The 22204-nt window shown below is 39.0% G+C and overlaps 1 protein-coding gene and 1 pseudogene across 1 annotated transcript; both read right to left on the reverse strand.

Annotated features, from left to right (window-relative positions):
* Nucleotides 1–594: 594 nt before the first annotated feature.
* On the reverse strand, nucleotides 595–12211 carry LOC117495992 (annotated as a pseudogene).
* A 1391-nt stretch (nucleotides 12212–13602) lies between these two features.
* Nucleotides 13603–20050, reverse strand: calr3a (calreticulin 3a). Its single transcript, XM_034147163.1, has 9 exons — nucleotides 19827–20050; nucleotides 18997–19098; nucleotides 18280–18483; nucleotides 18072–18166; nucleotides 17774–17983; nucleotides 16113–16226; nucleotides 15858–16001; nucleotides 15629–15721; nucleotides 13603–14392 (listed from the first exon to the last, which is right to left on the reverse strand). Exons 1-9 carry the CDS (start codon nucleotides 19918–19920, stop codon nucleotides 14177–14179), a joined length of 1272 nt encoding a protein of 423 aa, XP_034003054.1. The 5' UTR covers nucleotides 19921–20050; the 3' UTR covers nucleotides 13603–14176.
* Between the last annotated feature and the right edge of the window lie 2154 nt (nucleotides 20051–22204).

Below are 22204 nucleotides of genomic sequence, written 5' to 3' on the forward strand. Positions count from 1 at the left end.
GGCTTTGTGTGGTTTTGCTTTTGATTGTGCCTTTTAAGACATACATGCGTTAACATTTTTAAATGCATAAAAACAACAAGGGTGCAGAAACATTAAAGCAAGACAAGAGTTCTTATAATGTTATAATATATAGAGGTTCTTTAATATACAATATGTACTGTATATCAGGTGTTTTAAACACTGTTAAGAGGAGTTTAGCTGTCAGGTTTTTCATGCCAGAAATTGTGTTAGGTTTGGCCAACAAAACTAGTTGAGGAAAGCCTCTCCAATGTGTTTGAAAACATAGCTCAGAATAAACCTTAATTGCCATCATAAATATATATTTTTGTAAGAACAACATATAGGGACATTAACACAGTGTAACATTTACAATTCTAATTACAGGGGGGAAAACAACCTAACTTTAACAATTGTAATCAAATAAAACAAATGTATTAGGCAGGTCAGCTGTGAATTTTTCTGATGTTTGAAAGAGGTGTGATACAAACACACACACTGATATTTTTGTGAGATCAGTGTCCCTGAAATGTGTGAGGATTACATTCATTCTGGCACCAAGAACAATCAATAATAAAACAATCCACTTGTCACAGCCGCTTTGTAAAAGCCATTTATTTGTACACAATGCTTTAACAAAGGTTTTCCACAACTATTTAGCAATACATTAGATTGTGTATTTAAAGTTGTATTTTTTAAACCTAAAAGAAAAAACAGCACACAAAATGGGTAAAACAACAGAGAAACTGAGATCAGAGCTTCACCACCCTGGTGCTTGTCATCGTTCCAACCCACTGTCATGCTATAAATAACTGCAACAATCTCATGCAACAACCCCTTGCAGTTTAAGAACAGCAATATGTCACAGTAAAGTGCTTTTCCCCCCCAAAGTGTGTATAATCCATTTACCATATAATACAAAACTTCCAGTAATGTCCAGTTCAAACATAACAAGGGAGAACTAAAAGGAGAGACATCAAAATACATGCTGAAAGATTTAAAAAACAATGGTGTTGGCATCTAGCACTTATTTGAATTCCCTTTAGCCCACTTCTGAAACAATGACTTAATAATTAAAACTGTAATTATGATCCCCAATCCTACAACACTTGTCCATCCAATACATTTGATTGTAAAACTATATAACTCCATTTGAAAAATAAAACACGTTGAAGTCTTTAAAAACCAAAAGGAAGCAATGCTTCAAACTCTTACAGCTTTGGGATGCATAAATGGACTATTTTATCATTCCAACAAATAAAATGTTAAGGAAGAAAAACACTTTTTTTTCAAATATTCAGCTCACAAAAACATGCACATCATGACCAATCTTCAAATTCCTTCATCTTCAAAAAAAACAAACCCAAGAAAAACAAACCCTCCACACAAGAAAACCATACTGACAAATCGAGCTGAGTGTTTTCTTCTCTGACCAAATATTATAGCACACATAATCTGGACGACAAGCAATCATAATATACTGTGACTTCACTGAACAATTGATTTATTATCTTTTAAATCGAGTGCAAGGAGACAGATTATACCAAGCTTTAAAAGTCTTTGTTTTCTAAGCCGAATTTATTCCAAAATAAAAATAAAAATAAAAAGTCAAGATCAACAAAAGAATAAATAGTATAGTATTCAAAAATCAAATCTGATGAAATAGGTAAACATTATTAAAGAGGCCCTATTATGCTCCTTTTCAGGTTCGTATTTGTATTTAGTGTCTCTACTGTGACATGTTTACATGCTTTAATGTTCAAAAATGTCCTTAGTTTTCTCATACTGCCTGTGCTGCAGCAGCTCTTTTCACCCTCTGTCTGAAACCAGAGCCCAGTCTGCTCTGATTGGTTAGCTGGCCAGTTGTGTGTGTTTGGGAGAGAAAAACTCCCTGAGGGGTTTTCAGCTTTTGGCAGACCATTTACATGCACACAAAAGTATAAAGTACACTAAAGGAAATGGAAAACCCTAAACAGCACAATAGGGCCACTTTAAGTATTATCTCAAAATGTGTTAAATACCATATCAATAAATCAGATCTTATTTTGACTTACTAATAAGTCAACATTTTGAGTTATTGTCTAAACATTTATCAGGTATCCTTTTCTTAATAGAACCGCAGAACAACTTCTGACTGGTTTACTGAAAGATCAATACTACAATGAAATTGTGCTGTTTGGAGTCTGAGATATTTGAACTGTATAGGGATATTTAACCAAGTATTAAAGAAGCACAGTAAATGATGATAAAACGATCAGACCTGAACTTAATATAAAGCAATGCTAGCTCTCAAACAGTTAACAGTTTGCAATCACATGTCCAGTTAAACCCAACATGGAGGGTTCGCAAATTCCCATTTAAGTCATGAATATATTCACAAACAGATGCACCTGTGGTGTGCACTGTATATGTACAGTAGAGTAAGTTTAACATGTTCTACAGGCGACTCTTGTGAAGGTGATGCAGACTGTTCTCTCAGTGTGATCACTGGGCACAAGCAGCAGCGGTAATGATAGCAGCAGTGAGGCACAGTTTCAGCATGTCATCATCACATTCACCCCCCTTCATCCTCAGCCCCATGGCGTGAACAGCAATGTCCACCTCCTCCCCTGCTCCTGCCCCTCCCTGATGGACCTTGTGTTTGGCTGTCGTGGACTCTGCTGCCCTCTGTTGGTGAAGTGTCAGGTGTGTGGGGCTACTCGTCGTCCCATGTCTGCTGTAGCAGGAAGTTAGCAGCTAGATTCTCGTTCTTCTCACAGGCGAAGTAAGCCTGGATGACTAAGCCTTCAGGAAAGCCCAGCGCTTTTAACTGGAACAGAACACACATTTATGTTACACACACATAACAGAAAGGCTCTCTGAAACAGTTACTGGTAAGCAGGCTTGCGGAGTAATAGATTACATGTAACGGTATAATTAGGATATAAAAAGGTTAACTGTATAAGCTTACAGTTAAAAAGAAAAATATATTGGGAAATACATTTGCACAAATGAAAACACTTCATGAGTCTCAAAGTGAAAGGAGTCATGCCATGAGTGAGGCCATCACCTGATTTGTTTAAAACTACTGTGGGCGCGTTTGAGGCATATACTTGTTTTTATTTCTCTATTTATAAGTTATAATGTTCTGTACTTTAAGTTGGAATCCATACGCCTACTACCTGAATTTGATTTATGATTTTCCCTTTATGTGGTGTTAACTGTATGTATTGACTAAAACAGAGCACTTTCTGTTAGCTCAGATTTGATTCTTCTGCTTTTTTAAACTGCAGTATGTGCTCATGTGTTTCATGGTTGGTCTCTATAACGATACTGCCTGAGAATGCTTCATGAATGGCAGGTTTTCCTATATATAAAATCTCTGAGCAGAAGACATATTTTGATACTAAATATCTTCGTTTCTTCTTTTCTAAGGTTACATTGTTCTGTTGTCTACAGAATACACTGAAGTATATATATATTTATTTTCCCTTGTATTCATTTGCATTGCATATGATATTGACGTCACCCCAAAGGTAACGGAAGTAACAGTGGCAAGTAACATTACTTTCAATTGTGATATATAAGGTTATGATTACTTTGTTTTAAAGGTAACTAGTCATTGTATTAGAATACATTTTATAATAATCCTCCCAACCCTGCTGGTAAGGCTGCACTCACTTACAGATTAACACATCACAACAGGATCCATTATAACAGTATCATCATCAATCATTGGAGCACTATGATGTACACCATACACCAGGATTCAAATACATGTAGCAATATTCATCTTCAGTGTATACAATACTACGTGTTGAAAAGATAAAATAAATACTTTAGCATAGCTTTTATTACTGGAGCAAACCATTAAGAAGCATAATTTGTTTTAACCCATTTGATCATGGAGCAAGTTGCTGAATTTTCCAGAGAAGATCAATTCAATGGGACTGAACACTGAGTGGTAACTGACCCTCTCGATGGCCTCCTTCTCCTGGGGGGGTGACCTGGATGTAGTTGGGTTGTGGCGGCCCCTGGCCCTCGGCCCCCTCCCCTTCCCCTTCCGTGTCTCCAGGTCTTGGTTCATTCAACATCTGCACAAAACGCTCCTGGTGCTGCGTGATTTGCTGTAAGCGATAAATACAGACAATATAAATACTACAGTACAGCTAATAGACATGTTCCTCCCCAGCAAAAATAACAACAAACCAGATGATTCTAAGAATTTGAAGTAGACATAGTAAAATGACGTTGATGATTTTGTAAGATTATGGTTAGTTTGTAAAACACAGGGTTGCATACAGTATGCAGCTGTCGTCCTTTTATGCTTAATGAGAAAGCAACACATTGAAACATTATGGTGGAGGGTCAATTAAGAGTTGAGTAGTTAAATGTATTTGATCCGTTACGAATTGTGTAATTTTGTTGGTGGCGAAATGTATGTAGTGTGTGCATCTGTCTGTGTTTTAGTTTGTCTGTCTCTGTTTGCTGGTTTTATGTTAAAGTGGTTCCCCTTCCCCATGTCTGTTGCTGTTGATTGTGTGCACCTGGTGCCCTGTGTTGTCTCCTCCCCCCCCCCCACCTGTGTCTAATTGCTGATTAGTGTGTGTGTATCTAGGCTCTGTTTCCCTGTCTGTTTGGGGCTGGTAGTGTGGGTGAGATCCCTGTGGTTGGTGACGGTGTGCACGTGTTCAGCCAGATTGAGGCTGTGTCATGTGTTGTTGATTTAATAAATCAATAATAAATAAATAACTCCATTATTCACTTTTGCAAAATAGTATTTGAATATATACTTTGTCCTTATTTATTTGGATTAAAAAGATATATCATGCAGAATTTCACTTCAAATAGCTTCTGATGTAGCAATAAAGCAGTTTAAAGAACACTTCTTGTAGTACTAATAATGTAGTACACAATTGTATTTAAAAATGTTTTTTGTGTGTACATCAAAAAGAAAACAACAAGCAGAAATGTCCTCTGAATTGTCAATGTCGAGACAGTGCTTGTAGTTTATTCCCAGATCGGCACTGAAGCTTCTTTTAACCGTCCTCACAGAATGACTTCCTTTACTGCTCGGTTAACATTGGTTTTTTCAAGTCTTGGTTGAATACTCGGTTCTGATTGGTCAATTTGCACATTGCAGCAGCCTGCTCTCTTTGCTAAGGATGCTCTGAATTAAGGACTAGGTTGATTCGCAGTAGAAAATACTATTTTTTGTAACTGAAGCAACACAATACTTTGTAAATGAAATCATCTTTAAATCACTGTTTAGAGTCAAGTAGTTTCATTTAGTAAGTAGCTGTGTAATAAGCAGGATAATGTGTAGTGATCAGAGGTGGGAAGTAACTAAGTACATTTACTCAAGTACTTGAGTATTTCATTTTATGCTACTTTGTACTTCTACAATTCTGAGTTAAATGGTGTACTTTTACTCCATTAAACGTATTTAATACCTTTAGTTACTTTACAGAATTGGATTAATGATGTGAAATATAATCAACACTTGAATGATACTTTAGTTCTACCTGGAGTAAATTCACAAGCTATCCTGCAGTATACAAATCATTCAAACTAGCTGCACCTTTACCAGCTTTGATAACACTTTAATGATCAATCATTATAACCAAAAACATATCATATATATTATTCTGAAATGGACCAATCTGCATAAGAGTACTTAAAGGTGGGGTAGGTAAGAGAAACCGGCTCGAGATACACTTGTTATATTCCATGGAATGCTCTTAACATCCCGATAGCAATGAATATCTGAAGTGCTTTGACAAAAAATCCATAAAAAAGTTTCATCTGTGGAAGCCGTAGTACTGTAAAAAGCACGACCAATCATTTTAGCCGGCCGGGCTAAAATAACTGGATGGCCTACCTGCCTGTCAGCCTTCCATCTGTGCACAAACTTATCTATTTTCAAATTCTAGCGATCTCGAGCCGGTTTCTCCAAAATTACCTAGCCCACCTTTAAGTATATTTTGATGCCAATACTTTTGTACTTTTACTTGAGTAACATTTGGAATGCAGGACTTTTACTTGTAACAGAGTATTCCTACACTCTGGTACTTCTACTTTTTCTCAAGTTCAAGATCTGGGTACGTCTCCCGTCTCTGGTAGTGATCAGAAATGAGAAAAGAACACCTTCGGGTCGGGATCCAGCTCACCCTGTCGGGGTTATTTTCATTAATGACCGGCTTACTGCACATAATCCCTTACTTGACAGATCGTACTATAAGAAAATCAGACACACTTGAATCCCCATTATTGGTGTGTGAGTGTGAGTGTGTGTGCGTGCGTGTGTGCGTGCGTGCTACCTGCAGCAGCTGCGGGTTGTCTCGGCCTAGCTGCTGCAGCAGAGCTGGGAGCAGGGCCGGGTTCTGCTGGATGATCTGTCTCATCTGCTGGAACTGAGGCTGGTTCCTCAGGAACTCCAGGGGGTTCCCTGTGGGGGGGGTTCCCCCCCCAGCAGAGGGGAGCTGGCTGCCAGACACTGGCCCTGCTGGGGAGGGGAAGGGCTGTTTAGAGGGCGAGAGTACATTTTCTGGAAGATGTTTTATAGACAAAACAACCAGATATGAAAGTCTGTTTCTGAATAGTTTAGCATAAAAAAGACCTCACAAATCATGACACTGAAATATAAAGAACTGTTACCATGGAGCAGCCAGGCTTACGAATTTGCAACAAACGCCTACAGTATGTCAGGAAATAGACCAGTAGCATTTTATTGCATGAAATAAATTAACACTTCTATCATGTTTTTTTTCCGTGTACATTAGCATTGCTGTTTTTCTTGTTATGGCTGTATTATAAAATCTAAATAAAAAACACAAACACATAAAATGATTCTGCAAAAATAGAGTTGATAAACGTGTGATCTCACTGGTTGAGGCTGGTGGGGGTGGTTGTGGTTCTTGTGCAGCCGGGGCGGGGGGGTTGGTGGGAGCACTCTGTCTCACTGGCTCCTGAGGGGGCAGATCAGTGGCATCGGCTGGGATACCCTGCAGATCAAAGACATTTACTAAACACAGGGGTGGGCAGTAGGTTTAAGGACATCCAACACACTGTCTGGTTGAACCCTCACCATGAGGAGATACTCCACGGCCCGGTCGGGGTTGTTGTAGCTGGCTCTGAGAGCAGCCACCACCTGCTCCCGCTCATAGCCCATACACATAATCTCTGACACCAGGTTCTCATAGGCTGGACCTGTCACTGTGGAAACATAAGGAAAGGTACGCCAGAGGAAAAAAAGGTCACATTTTGTTCTATAAAACACATTTCCCATCAAGCTTTGCAAACATTTGAATTAGCGGTGAGTCACACCTGTGCCCTGCATTCATTACAGACATCTATGTGTTTGTGTGTGTGTTTTTGTCAAAAAAGACTGTGGGAGGAATGAGAGCTTTTCACAGTGCATCAGTGCCTGAATTTCACAAATAGTCATCGCTCAGCAGTAGACCTCTTTCGGACACTTTGTATTGGTTTTAATTAGAGTTTGATTTGAATAGAATTGTTTCAAAGAGATTACAATATTGTAAATATAACGACACATGCAGCATATTTCTCTTTATGCAGATGCACTACTACTGTAATACTTGTCCTGTCTATCCTGCACATGCTCACATTCCTTACTATCTTCAGCTGTACTTTATATTTCAGTCAAAAAGCCCAAAAGAATCCAGGCACTATGAAATCAGTACTGTAGAAATGTTTCCTTTATCACAGAGGGAATGACAATAACAAATGTATTACCAAGTATTGAGGCTGCTTCTTCAAGGAGATCCAGCTCATCGACGAGGCTTTGAGAGAAATAAACAACAACAAAAAAACATGAGTACATCGACATTCTAAGGTAAAAAGACAAGAAGTCTACATAGCTCTCTGAGGCTGCTGAATGCTAAGATGCTCACAGAGACAATGCCTACATGTGTGATGTGTACTACCTTCATGTATCATGTGTGCATTCAAATGAAACGCATAGTACAGCTGTGGCTATTAACCAAAGTGTTTGGGAAATAAATGCTTGGACATGATAATGGAGTAAGAGGAGAAGTTACGGGATCACCATAGTTATTCAATGTTGCCTTGAGGGGAACAGAAGAAAATGATATTGCAATTCCTGATGGGACGTTTCAGTCTGGTTACGATACGCCTGATGTAGGTGAGGAATGTCTTTAAAAGATAATACATATGTTGTTTATGTAAACATTGGTTCTTTCCAACCTGGAAGAGACTGGTGCAGTGGCGGATGGTTCATCCCCAGGGTCTTCTCTTGGCTTTTCTTCTGGCTTGGGCAGAAGGGGGGGGGTTGATCTGCAGGGGCCGAGGCCTCTGGAGCTGGAGGGGGGGCTGGAGTAGAGTCTGGTGTAGGGGCTGGGGCTGGGGCTGTACTGGAGTCTGGAGCTTCAACAGGAGCCAGGGGAGGGGTTTCTGGGACTGGGGGCTTTGATTCAGAGGGCGGCGCAGACTGCTGGGCAGGTGTGGCTGCAGACACTGAGTGTGTGGGTGTGGGGGGCACCGATGTTGAGGCGGAGGATGGTGCTGGAGCTGCAGCTGGCTGGGGAGTTGGCTGAGGGGCTGCCTTTGGTGGGGGGGCTGGTTTAGGCTAAAAAGACATAAGAATGTATCAATGTTGTGTGGATATAATGATCAGAGGTAGAAGCAATCCATTCTCCATTTCACTCTACTAGACCAGGCTGTAAATTCCACAGTTACATGTCCCTATTCGTGTCATTATTTATATCAGAGGCGAACCCAGTGCAAACACACTACAAAAGGCATCCAAGTAAAATCCATAGGGAGAACATCTGTTTACAGCTCAACATGTTCTTGCACACATTTTATGCGTGGTTCACAGTTTTGGTAATCCTGTCCTGAAAAGAGAGTGTTAGTAAAAATGAAAAACAAGGTCTACTGATTTTGAATTACTAAAGTTGTCATTAGTTAGGAACAGACTGTTTAGATATTTATAGTAAAAAGCCTGATTCTCTTTCACAAGAATGTACTACATGTTTACAATGGGGTAGGGAATCTTGGTGTCCTGATGTGGGTTTATGAAAGGAAAAGATATGACCATTTTAAAATGTTCTATAATGGTTCAAACATAAATACACTTCGCACCAGATCTGGGTAGCAAATGTGATCAACCCCAAAACGTACCAGACAATATAGAGCATGGGAATGGTCGTCATATACTTGCTTCGCGTTAGGCCCCATGTTCTTTGTTCAATAATGACCACCTCACTGCACATTATCCCTTACGTACACTCTAGTGTTTGAAATGTCAATAGTTGCCGAACCAAATCACAATGTTTACAACTCATTGATTACTCACCTTCGTTACCATGACCACTACAAAGTTCTTCTCATCGATTTTGTATTCTTCCAGCAGGGTGTCATCATTAAGGATTTTGCCTGTGACATTCAAGCAGAAATAGCAAGTGAGAAAATATTTGTGACACAGTTGAGAATAGGACAGTTTCCCTTAAACAAAACAAACACGGGTGTCACTTTTTGCCCACAATTTGCTTCAAAGTTCAGTTTTATGTCAATCATTTTCCTAGATACAGTATGTGTTGTCAGGCTCACCGGCATAGATGAGTTTTTGTCCTGCAGCAGGAAACGCATCTTTTCCTCTGTCCTTCTCTATTTTCTCCTTCAGGGCTTTCACCTAAAAACATTGCCAGAATAATCTTGGATATTAGTGGGAGGGTTACCTCCAAATGTCACACTATGTCACTGAGTGTTGGTTGTTGATGCTAATGTCATACCATCATATGTTGTGAAGTTTGTTACTTTTCAAAAGGTGGATGTTCTCCAGAGAATAAGTGTTGTGACTAAAACCTGTATTAAACCACACCTGGTTCTTTGTATATTGGGGTTTCTGTCTAGAATGTCTAATCTACATACAAAACAATATCATTTTGTTCCCTTGTACAACCATAATTCACCCATCTGTATATAGTGTCCCAGAGATGGAGTAGTCGAGTCCTGAACTCGGACTCGACTACGATTCTCCCTGTAGGTGACTCGGACTTGGACTCGGACTCGAAGAGTGGTGACTCGAGAGTGACTTGGATTCGTGAATTGGTGACTTGACTACAACACTGTAGTGTCCTCACCATAGACTGTATATATAAAGGGTCCTCACATTGTGCTATTCAAAATTAAATGTCTTGCACACATAATGTAAATAATATCCTACGTTTACATTTGGTTAGCTGTAAGTTGGACCTTAATAGTGTATATTTGACAAATAGTCTATAGATATTTATCTTTCACTGTCAATATGTATATATTTTACTTTTTGTTTTATTTTCAAATTTTTAAGATGTTTATATTTTCTGTTTGTTTATTTTGACATCATGTGCAATGCCTTGTTTAAATGCTGGTATGACGAAAATATTTCCAAAATTGGGATCAATAAAGTAAATCTTAGGCTATCTATCTTTCATTAGAAGCTGCCAGCTGGCTAGACTTGTTGTATTCTATAAATGGAGAGGGAAGACTTCGCTTTAGTTTGGTAATCAGTTTGTCTGCGTACTGTGTCTGAGTGTGTTTTTGTATATCCATGTCATTGGTTGCCTGACACAAAAAGGAATCATTGTTTGTTTGGAAGAAATACATTTAGAATTCAGAATTAAATACTGGCGTAGTTAGTACGATATTCTTTCTTTTACTGTCATAAAGGCTACCATATTTGATGAAAGATAGACAATATAGATTTTTGAAACTATGTTGTCACTGCACTGCGTATCTACAAGAACACCAGTAGATCAAAATTCAGTTTAGCCTCTAACCAACTGCACTATTGTACAAAGGAGCCCTAGAAGAAAGAATGGAACTGCACAGATCTCAACTTTTAACCATAGTATTTGTCATATTTTTTGTGTACTTAGTATATTTATATTTCGTGAAAATATTCTCTATATTTTAGATCTCAACTTTTAACCATAGTATTTGTCATATCTTTTGTGTACTTAGTATATTTATATTTCGTGAAAATATTCTCTATATTTTTTTTATAATCTTTTAAATTGTACTTTATTTTGTAGCTACTTTTTACAACTTATTCCTCTTTCTCTGTCTATATATATGCACCATTTAAACCAAAGTAGTACACCAGTATGTGTAAAACTAATAAGCAATAAACCTGATTCTGAGTCATAAACTGAGATGTTTGACAAGAAATATTTTGGTCATCAAGGATCGGCATCAAAACAATATTTACAATTGTTTTGTAAGCCAAACATGTCATCCTAATAACTTACAGAAGTGTAATGCTACATGTAAATGTCTCATTTGTTGTTGTCATGATCACACTTCACAGGAATTAATTAAATATACCCAATATACAATACTCAAATTAATTACTATATGATTACAACTATTCGAAAATACATTTTTCTTATATAAAAATGTAAAAATAAACCTTCCCTTTACAATATTAACAGAAAGGAATTGTGAAATATTGCTTCGTCATTCATGGTGAGCCACTGTAACAAGTCAAACACTGTCAAGCTCCAAAACGCACAGAAAACATATCCGGTCAGAGTTTTCAGAATAAAACCTCAGTATCGTATCAAGAAGAAGCAACGTCAAGACATACAAACTATAGATACTATTTGACTGTATTGTGGAGTAAATAAAACACATTAGTTCAGTTACAATGTTATGTTTAGAGAGTGCAAAGTGTGCTTTGACATTCTTGTAAATCATGCTACACTTTTACTTTGAAGGGACACTTGCTTAATATCCGCCTTGCCCTGGCAGCTTCTAGCTACATTACCTTACATGAACTCAGGTTCTGCATGTTTGCTAACTTGTTTGACTGCATATTTGTCCCAGTGACGTGACGTTACTTTTTAAAACAAACACATGAGTAATCTCCTTTAAAGAGTTGAGCAGCCTTTAACGTGGTTAGCGTTACATTATATTAGCTAACATTCCCCTATACCAGTCATAAGTGCTGGCCTGACCGTGTTTACTTCAGCCCCGTTAACTTCTACCGTTACTCACCGTCAGTTCTGGGTCTATTTCTATTTTGAACGTCTGCTGTTGGAGGGTCTTCAGTGTTATTATCAGCATCTTGCGACGCGGTGTCAGAGGCAGCTGGTTCAAAGTCAGTGTACACACAACGATAATTTCTCCAGAGTAGCCCCTCGTTTCGCACAGTATCAATTTATCTGGCTCTGGCTAATGTATGTGACTCAGCGGTCTCAGAGCCGTGTAAGGAGGGGGGCGGGGCAAGGACGCCATCTGCTGCCGAGGCAGGGCACGACACGCTGCCGCCTTCAAGGGCTATCGGAAATATCGCGAGAGCGGAGATAAATTAGGCAGTACAATCAGTGGTGGGAAAAGTACAACGATCCTTTACTTTAGTAAAAGTACTAATACCACATTCTAAACATACTCCCGTCCTGTGTTAAAAATGTTACTTAATTAAAAGTAGAGAAGTAGTATCAGCTAATGTACCACTCAAGGATCAAAAACAGCTTACTCGCTGCAGAATGCCTCTTATAAATATGTTGTATTATTGCAGAATATTATATTATTCAGTTTTTACTATTAGAAAATGCATAAGGGTTTTTTAATGTTGTAATTCGTCAATATAGAGCAAAATGTACTGAGTAAATTAGTAGTTAATATATATCATACTGTGTTAATTGTATTTATGTTAAAAGTAACTACAAGTGTCAAATAAGTGCAGTTAAACTACAACATGTCCCTCTAACATTTAGTGAAGTGGAAGTACAAGTAGCAGAAAATGGAAATAATAAAGTCAAGTTAAAAGTACCCTAAAACTTTACTTAAGTACGTTACTTGAGTAAATGTACTGGATAAAATAGTGTCATCGTATTTTAACCTGGGTCATCTTAACCGGGCCATTCTTCGTTTCTAACCTAGGGCATTTTTATATTGAAAAATTGGAATTCATTCATATTCCACATTTAAGAGGCTGGAACTGTGATATATTTGAAACAAAAAACAATAATAAATGTTCTGTTAAACCACTCATGGTTTTAGTTACTTAAAGCTACTAAATATAATGTTGGAAAGTTTAATCTATACCAAATAATCCTATTTTACAAGTTTCTCCTACGTATTGTGTGTCAGAATCTGAATCTAAAATAAAAGTAGGAGTGAAAAGCACAATATTTGCTTCCAAAATGTAGACAAGTAGAAACTAGTATAAAATGAAAGTACCTCAAATGTGTACTAATTACTACATTACTTGAGTAAATGTACTTAGTTGCTTTCCACCACTGGTTATAATACCATTACCTATATACTACACACTGGTATACAAAATGGGACAAGGGTGTCACAAGAAGACATGTTATGTATTGGGCCTTCACATTGCCTCATCCTATTTAGAAAATCCTCTACATTTTTGGGGAAAAACGTTTTTGCAGATATACATCAGAGGTTTGGAAAGATAGGGGAAGACATTTTCATCCAAAACGTTGGTATCATGTTTGCAGATACTGAAAATGTTAAAACACCCGAGTAAAAACAAGGATGGATGCTTGCTGTCCGATTGTGTTGGCCACCATCTATGAAACATCTCCTTCACACCACACTGAAATTAGACTGACCCCTACCACTGAAAACAGGCGTGAGCTGGTAGAGAGGGCTTTCGTTTATTCACTGTAACTGAACAGTGTGCATCCACAGGACAGTCATTCAGAACAATGAGAACATTTTGATTGTACACATCACAGCTCATCTAATGCAGTCTCACTCTCAAACACACATCACACATCACACACTCATAGAGAAAGCAGGTATGCCCAAAATCAGAGCTTTGGAGACTTGGGGAAATCAATGTAATGATTAAATAAATAATGAATGGGGTCATTTAAGAAACAAACAATGAGGCATCATAAAGGAGACATAAAAGTGCAGAACGTAAAACATCAGACCCTCAATTTACTAGACCCGACAAAGGAAATAAAAAAAGTGAATTGGCTCCGAGTGCACACACACACCATGTAAATCACATTCGATTTCTCAACCAAAGAACACACAAACTGGAAAACAACATGTAAACCCTCACCCCTTCTCTAATTTGAATGCTAAAAAAAAGCAACAAGGGAATCAATAAAAAAGAAATCTGACCTGACCCCACCTGACCCCTCCCCCGCCCCCAGACCTGAATAAAAGGCTGCTTGTATGAAAGGCCAGAGTCTATCCTCTATAACTCGTCCTTGTCTTTGACGTCTTCCTCTTCCGTCCCTGCGTCCTCGTCCGTCTCCTCCTGCTCGTCCTCGTCTTCCTCGTCCTCCTCCTCGCCGTCTTCCTCATCCTCTTCCTCCTCGTCTCCAGTGTCTTTCTTCTTGCTCTTCTCTTCCTCGTCCTTCAGTTTCGTCTCTATGTCCTCCTGCTCGTCCTTCATCTTCTTCTCTGGTCCCTGTTGGGAAAACAAGACAAGTTGTTGGGATGCGTTGGGAACACAGGTGTGTCATTACCTAGCACACGGACTTCCCTGATTCTATAACAACACCTGCATTATGTGCTTCACTAGGCAAGCTACAAACAACAACAGGTGCTCAAAAGCACCCAATCAAGGGTGTAGTGTTCCTGGAATAGATTTTTCCTGGGTTGCGGTCCAATAGTCATTTTAGCTTCCTAATGGAGTGAAACGACTTAAAATAACTTGTGTGGCATACATCATAAAATACGCTTACATTTTCTAGATAATAGAAAAGGACCTTTAACACTTCCCGTGGGGTCCCCTTTAGACAAGAAATACACGTTGTTTACAAAAGACAAGGAGATAATGCCGTCCCACAATTCCTTGTGTTCTCAACATTTAAAGTGACGCTCCATTCAGCCGTTTACAGAAACACCCAATCTTGACCAACGAACATGGATCATGTAAATTATGGTGCTTATTAAGCATTTTTCATCTCATGCCATAACTTGCTAAAGTGCTTATGAGTTTTGAATTATAATCAATACATTAAACCAAAAGGCGAACAATTTAAATTACGTTGATTACTTTAAAATCATAAAATTAAATCTAAAGTTCACTGAGTTGGGTGGCCTTTCTTAAGCTATTTTATTCAACATGTTTAAATGTTAAGCAGTAGTTATAGTCAATGTGGAGGGCTAACATGTAATGCATGTATTGTATAAAGTATTATTTATTCTAATATTTTCATACAATTTATCTGGATGCGCTTTTAGTAGTCCATTCATGTTAATTGTACTTTTTCTGCTGCCGCATAATACATATGTCACCTATAGCTTGCGATGCTAGATCTAGTCAGCCATTATCCTGCTATTCTTTTATATTATAGCTGGTTAGCAAAACAAATCTGTTGTGATACAATTAGATAATAGCTTTTGTTGCAATTTAATTTGTGTCATGCTTCAGAGAAATGTGAGTGTATAAGTGAATGAAGAGGTCATTAAATATGAATGGAGTGCTATCATTACACTAACTACAATTCAGGTCAGAAGTTTTGTAGTGGTCTGGTCCAAGCAAGAAATATGTTTAATTGGTTTTATATGCATTTGTCAGAATTTTCTTACTTAAAAAAAAAAAAAATAAGCACATAAGTAAATCGATGAAACGTTAACGCATATATTGTTTTGTTTAGAACACAACTAGGTTCTTCCTAAAGCAGTGAAGTCATCCTACCTTAGTAGCTCCCCAGGTGTCCTTCCCAAACTCCTCTGCTTCTTTGATGTCGTCAGTAATCAGGAAGTTGTCAAAGATGGTGCCAGATTTCACCTGAACAAAGACACAAAACAAATAAGTATTGTTTACTCAAGGAATCTCTGTTATCTTCGACCAAACAAGTCTTCTTGTATACTTAGGCTTGATAATTAATTGTGACAACTCTCTCTGAGGGGGCGACAGTCATTACCTGCCACAGATCCAGGCCCAGAACTGCAATCTTTTCAAACTTGTACATGTTGGCATCAGCAGTGTACTCTGGGTTGTCGATCTCAGGGTGGACCCAGGCTCCCTTGTAGTCGGGGTTTTCAATCTGCTTGGGGTTCCACTCGCCCTGCAAAGACAAAATGAGATAGATATTACCTCTGACACTGCCCTTACTCTTCTCTCGACACAGATAGGATTTACAGTGCTGAACAAATCATTTAGTCTGTATATTCCTTACCTTATATTCTGGGTTACTGATCATGGCGGGCTCCCACTCTCCGTCCATGTCCACGTCCCAGTCGTCAGGCTTCTTGGCATCGGGGTCAGGGATGGTCTCTGGCTTTTCCCAATCCTGAGAGACAGCAGAATTAGAGCTTCCACTCATGTCTTATTGTATCAACACAATGTAATAACATGATGCACGGCACATAGACGTATTCTATGGGAACTATTATCAGCTCTACGATAATGTGATTGATAAATCCCGTTTTGACTTTTTTTCTCTAATTCCCTGTTTCATAACAGTTCACCAAAGATGCCTTTGTTAGCCGGTCCACCTGGGACCACAGCTAACATATTACACATATAGTAGGCCTAATTTAAAAGAAATGTATCGAAGCATGACACTTTTTAACGCTTTTTATGACCGTCTGATTTCACTTTGGATGAGCCATTCTACTGACCATCTCTGACTGTCCTCATTAATGACCATTCTTCCAGATGCTATGGTGAGATTAGCTATGCAGAATTAAATTACACACAGCAGCTCAGTTTAGCAACTGTTCCTCACATGCGACTCTACTAGCATCTCCAATGTGGCATTTCTGGCACAAATCTGTCTAACCAAGAGCTGTCAGCTCAGAATTGCTCATAATAAACTGTGACACCTTGTTAAAATGTAATTATGCAGACTTTAGCACTATGCTACTTTTTTTCTGTCTGGTGTTCAGTTTAGTTTTCAATAAACTCTTTCTTTCTGCCCTAAAATGTTAGCTGGGTCATTAGAGGAAAAAACCAAGGAATCATAAAACAAATTCATCTTGCACAAATACACAATTTTGTCATATATCAATCCATTGAACACATTTAACTTCAGATTTAACTTGTGTCTAATCTATATATTGTGCATGTACTTTGGGTGTGCACATAAGCATGTCCTCAAGCATGACACAGACTGATAATGACATAGATCTAGTATGCCTTTTTAAAAGAGGCTCCGGGGTTTGTCCAATGTGATTTTAGAGGCACCTCGATTAGAAGAACTATTTCTCTACTCTGGGAACATTTTGTGAGTGAAAAAAGTACACAAATATTAACAGTCCTTTTAACAGAGAGTTCAAGGACTCATTTTATGGGGGCTCTGTCCCCCCTCACCCTCCAAAGGAACTCCAGTAGATAAGCTGTGATTGAGAGTCTGAAATCTTTGTTAGTCTATAACAAAACTTGTTATTTGATCAGGTTGTCACCCTCATAATGTTCAACGGACAGCAGGTATGATTAGGCCAACTCATTTTTAAGCTAGTAGCATAGAGGACGAATACTATTCTAGAATGAGGTTAAGCTGCTCAGATGATAGTTGGTGTGGGGTGTGTATTTCCCCAAGGATACACACTGCCTGTAGTAATGAAAGATCCCACTCTCCAGTACCCTTCATTGTTACGATACGCCTGTCATTCATCTTGACTTCCTTCATGCCTTTCAGCTTGAAGACGTATTCATTTTCAAAATATGGAGATGACAGTATCATATTCTGAAAGCAAATACTTTGAGATGACATCCAGCACATTTTGATATAATGTGTCACAATGGACATGAATCTGGATTTTTCAGTTTTTTTAAAGTTGGCTTCCGTATTTTAAATTAGCTTCAAGCCATCCACACAGGGCCCTGACGTCCTACCTCAGACATGGTGTCCTCGGGGTCGTCGATCTTGGCCCTGTCGTCCCAGTCGCTGGGCTTCTTGGCCTCTGGGTCCTTGATGGTCTTGGCGGGCAGCATGTCCCAGTCTTCCTCCATGGAGCCGGACTCCACCTTCTCACCGTCGATCTTCACCTCGTACGTCTGGTCTGGGTTCAGGATCAGTGTATACATGTGGGTCAGCTCGTCATCCTGGAGGTAAAGGGAGTTTAAAGTGAGTACAAATCTTTAAACCCATGTTATAATCTTACAATTTCAACAGACATCATGCCGTAGTTACCTTGCATTTGATGTCTTTCTTGATGAGGTGGTTCTGGCCCTTGTAGTTGAAGATCACGTGAACCTTCTTTGTGCTGTATCCACAGATGTCGGGCCCTGGAGACAAAGGTCATGTTTTGTTTATGAATTTAGCAATACCAAAGGGCTCTCTCTTAAAACAGCCATGTTCTGTAGTCAGGCCTCGGTTACTCAGGTCCAGCATGACTCACCAAACATGATGTAATACTCGGAGTCGCCATGCATGTTGCTCTGGTCGAGGTCAGAGGGGAAGACCTTGACGTAGCCGCCTCCGCAGTCGATCTTCTGCTCGTGCTTGATGGTGAACTGGATGACCAGGGGCGTTCCCTCGTTGCTGAAAGGCTCAAAGCGGGCCGACATGGAGTAAAAGCGGGCATCCTGGCTGGTCTGGAGGCCTAGGGTAGGTACAGTGAAGAAAGTCAACATCTGTTAGCAACAGACGTGTGTTTATTACTTCTTAAGCAAGTTTCCTTTTTAAAAATTGCTTTATTCACTTAAAATGTGGATTTCCTTGTGTCCCGGTTACTCTGGGAGTTACTGTAGAGTTTAGGGATATAAATAAGCCTGCATCATCTCAGCACACTGGCCCCAGGATGTCAGGAGCCCTAAAGGTTCCAGCATAATTTAGTAAAAACTGGGTTGTGCTAATTCCATTGTCCCTAATCACTAAAGTTAGGCATCACATAAACCTGTCAAGCATAGAAAAGTGTATCAAATGCATGAAAATGTGGTGGTGTTAGGGGCCCATTTTTGCCTAAGGCAAAACCTTGGCAGGTTTGTTGAGTGCTCAACACCTCCAGACCAATTTCAAGTTCCTGTGGCTGCACCGAGAGCAGCTTATATAGACACACCTCTTTTACCTACATTTGCATGATAAGACGGCTTTGTCTTGGTGACAGAGGAATTACCTTTATCAGCTTCGGCATCTCCATAGAACTTCCCAGCACTCAGTTTCAACTGGCCGTAGTCTGACTTGTGTTTGGACTCGGCCCAGCGGCTCTGCCATGCATCTGAAACACAAATATATAATTTAGTTTGGTAATAATGTATATACTAACAGGAAAAGCTAATATATTACTTGTTGTAGGCATATATGTACTGAAAATTGCTGCACTGAATTTGTAGACAACTTCCTAAAACGTCTGAGTGTTTAAGGATGACTGCGCAATGACAAGGGGGATAGGTGTGAATGAAGGGGCGTGTCATTTGCATTTTTTTCAGCACTAATACTGATTTAGTCCACAATTTTAACAGTTTATAGAACTCATATCTTATCTGGATAGTTCCCTAAGCTTCGGTCCCCTTTTTTTGGTACCCTTTTCATCGAACTTCTGCTTTTATTCGAACAGTTTCTGCACAGTATAGTTACGTTACGTAGTTTAAACAGAAAGTAACGTAACAGCAGTATGGAAGCCATCAATATCAAAAGTGAAAGAATATTTGGACTCGTGTACAAGGGTGTCACTGTCAACTCGAAATTGAGTATTACTGTTGGATTTTTAAAATAATAATAGCAATACTTTAGCCATTTCTTGTCTCTCAGTTGACTAATACACATAATAATAAGGTGGCCTAGCCTATTCTAATGGTTTGAATTAATGCAGCAAGGAATTTTCAAATTAGCATTTTCTTAAAAAGACGAAAGATAAAGTTACTAACAGTTAAAAGCAGTCAGTCTCACAGCACAACTATTCAAACATAGGACAAGAACACATGAATTTGCTCAAAGTTACTGTACCTCCATCCAGAAACTGTTCCTTGAAGTACACGGTGGCGTCAATAGTGACAGCTATCGATGCAAAAACTGCGAGGATGGCTACAGCTAGCTTCATGTTGGCAGCTTCTTTTCACCGTGGCCAGGGAGGAGAAAATAGCAGATTTGAGGTGAAACGAGCTAATAAAGCCTGGAGGAAATGTAACCTGAGTATTTTAACAGCGGCAAGCCCTGCACAGATGGCCGCGGCTCATTGGACGAGCATCCCACCAATCAAATGAGACCACGAGTTACTTTTCGGAAACACTCGGCCTGCCTCGGACGTAGATCGGAGAGGAGCTGCTGTGTTCAGGGACTGTGGGCAAAGTGTCATGTGAGTGGTTTTAAAGGTGAGGTGAGGTTGCTCAAATGTACCACACAATGATTAAGAATATTTTCAAACATTTCAGGCGTTCATTTAATCCCCTTTCAGATCCACTAATGCATTTATGATTGGTCTTAGTTGACCTATTGAATTTAAATTGTATTTAATTATCTTACTGGCTGGTTACTTTCATCTTCAACAACGTCTCCAATGCAACAGCAGTTTCGCAATCCGTTGTAGTTTCAGTATTTCTTCACCACTGTTGTGTTCGTGAGCACACCGTTTGCCAGTGTACTTTGTGGCATGAGTAACACTTTTGAAATGGTCGATATTATTTTGTGTTTATAAAATAATAATTTGATGTTTACACATCTAATATTAGCATACATTAACGAGTTACTTTTCGGAAACACTCGGCCTGCCTCGGACGTAGATCGGAGAGGAGACGAGATAAACAACTGCTGTGTTCACTGTTCAGGGACTGTGGGCAAAGTGTCATGTGAGTGGTTTTACAGGTGAGGTGAGGTTGCTCAAATGTTCCACACAGTGATTATGAATATTTTTAAACATTTCAGGCGTTCATTTAATCCCCTTTCAGATCCACTAATGCATTTATGATTGGTCTTAGTTGACCTATTGAATTTAAATTGTATTTAATTATTTTACTGGCTGGTTACTTTCATCTTCAACAACGTCTCCAATGCAACAGCAGTTTCGCAATCCGTTGTAGTTTCAGTATTTCTTCACCACTGTTGTGTTCGTGAGCACACCGTTTGCCAGTGTGTACTTTGTGGCATGAGCAGTGGCGACTGGTCATTAGGGGCAGGTGGGGCACAGCCCCACCTAGTGTCAGCAGAAAGTATTACAAATAATGATTACAAAAATGCAAAAAAATAAATAAAAAAATATATAAAATATATTTTAAGATCATGTTTAATCATCTGATTCGTCTGTACATTGCTGTTTTAGTCTGTGTTCTTCTAATTAGTGTGTCTACAGTCACAGTGTGTGCCTATTGAGCTGTTTAGAGCCATGTGGGACAAAACCTGATTATGCCCCTTCCTCTCGCTGTGAAGTCAACGGTGACTGTAAAAACTTCACTGCGCATGCTCAGAGTATTTTGTAATGAAATGTGTGTGGCAAAAAAATAATGACCAGAGGGGCATGGAGCTACCATCCCCACCATACGTCATCTCAAATCATTCAGAGCTGATTGGCTGTAAGTACGTGTGCCGCGAAAAGTGTGCTGTGTGAAGAGGAGACGAGAGAGCTGCAGTGGCGCGTCCTAAAACCAGGAAGTAAGCACAAAAAAGCAATGAGATTTCTCCAGAGGATTTTAGAAAATAGCTCGAAATAAGATCTGTGGGAAACGTACCTGTTAGATAAATGCACGTTTTGATTAGCCGGATAACATCCACATGTCTACCCTACTTATATAATTTTTTTATCATAAATCTATGGATTAGATTTATGATAGACTTTTGAAACTACAAGAACATAAGGAGGACTTTTACAAAAAAGTAATAGAAATGTTTGTCCAGAAGGATAGGCAAATGGACTTCATCTTCAAGTCGAGGTAAGACCGCCATTTTATTGAAAATGGGATCTTACTAAGAGAGAACAATTCAATATTTAAATGATAAAATGACATTTTTTGGGTATCCTTTTGTTGAACTGTCTGTTTAAAATTAATCGAAGCATCAGACAAAAAAAGCTTTTGAAAATAATATTATATTTTGGTTTAGGTCAAAATATAATATTTGTAAACCTGAAGAGTCAGTGCCAGTGCCTCACCAGCCATGAACCTCACTGCACGTCACTGCAGAAGCTTATATATAGACATCTAAGTTTTTTGTGCCCCACCACTTTTGTACATATAAAAACGCCACTGGGCATGAGTAACACTTTTGAAATGGTCGATATTATTTTGTGTTTATAAAATAATAATTTGATGTTTACACATCTAATATTAGCATACATTAACGAGTTACTTTTCGGAAACACTCGGCCTGCCTCGGACGTAGATCGGAGAGGAGCC

This window comes from Trematomus bernacchii, unplaced genomic scaffold, assembly GCF_902827165.1.
Source record: "Trematomus bernacchii unplaced genomic scaffold, fTreBer1.1, whole genome shotgun sequence".
NCBI classification, from domain to species: domain Eukaryota; kingdom Metazoa; phylum Chordata; class Actinopteri; order Perciformes; family Nototheniidae; genus Trematomus; species Trematomus bernacchii.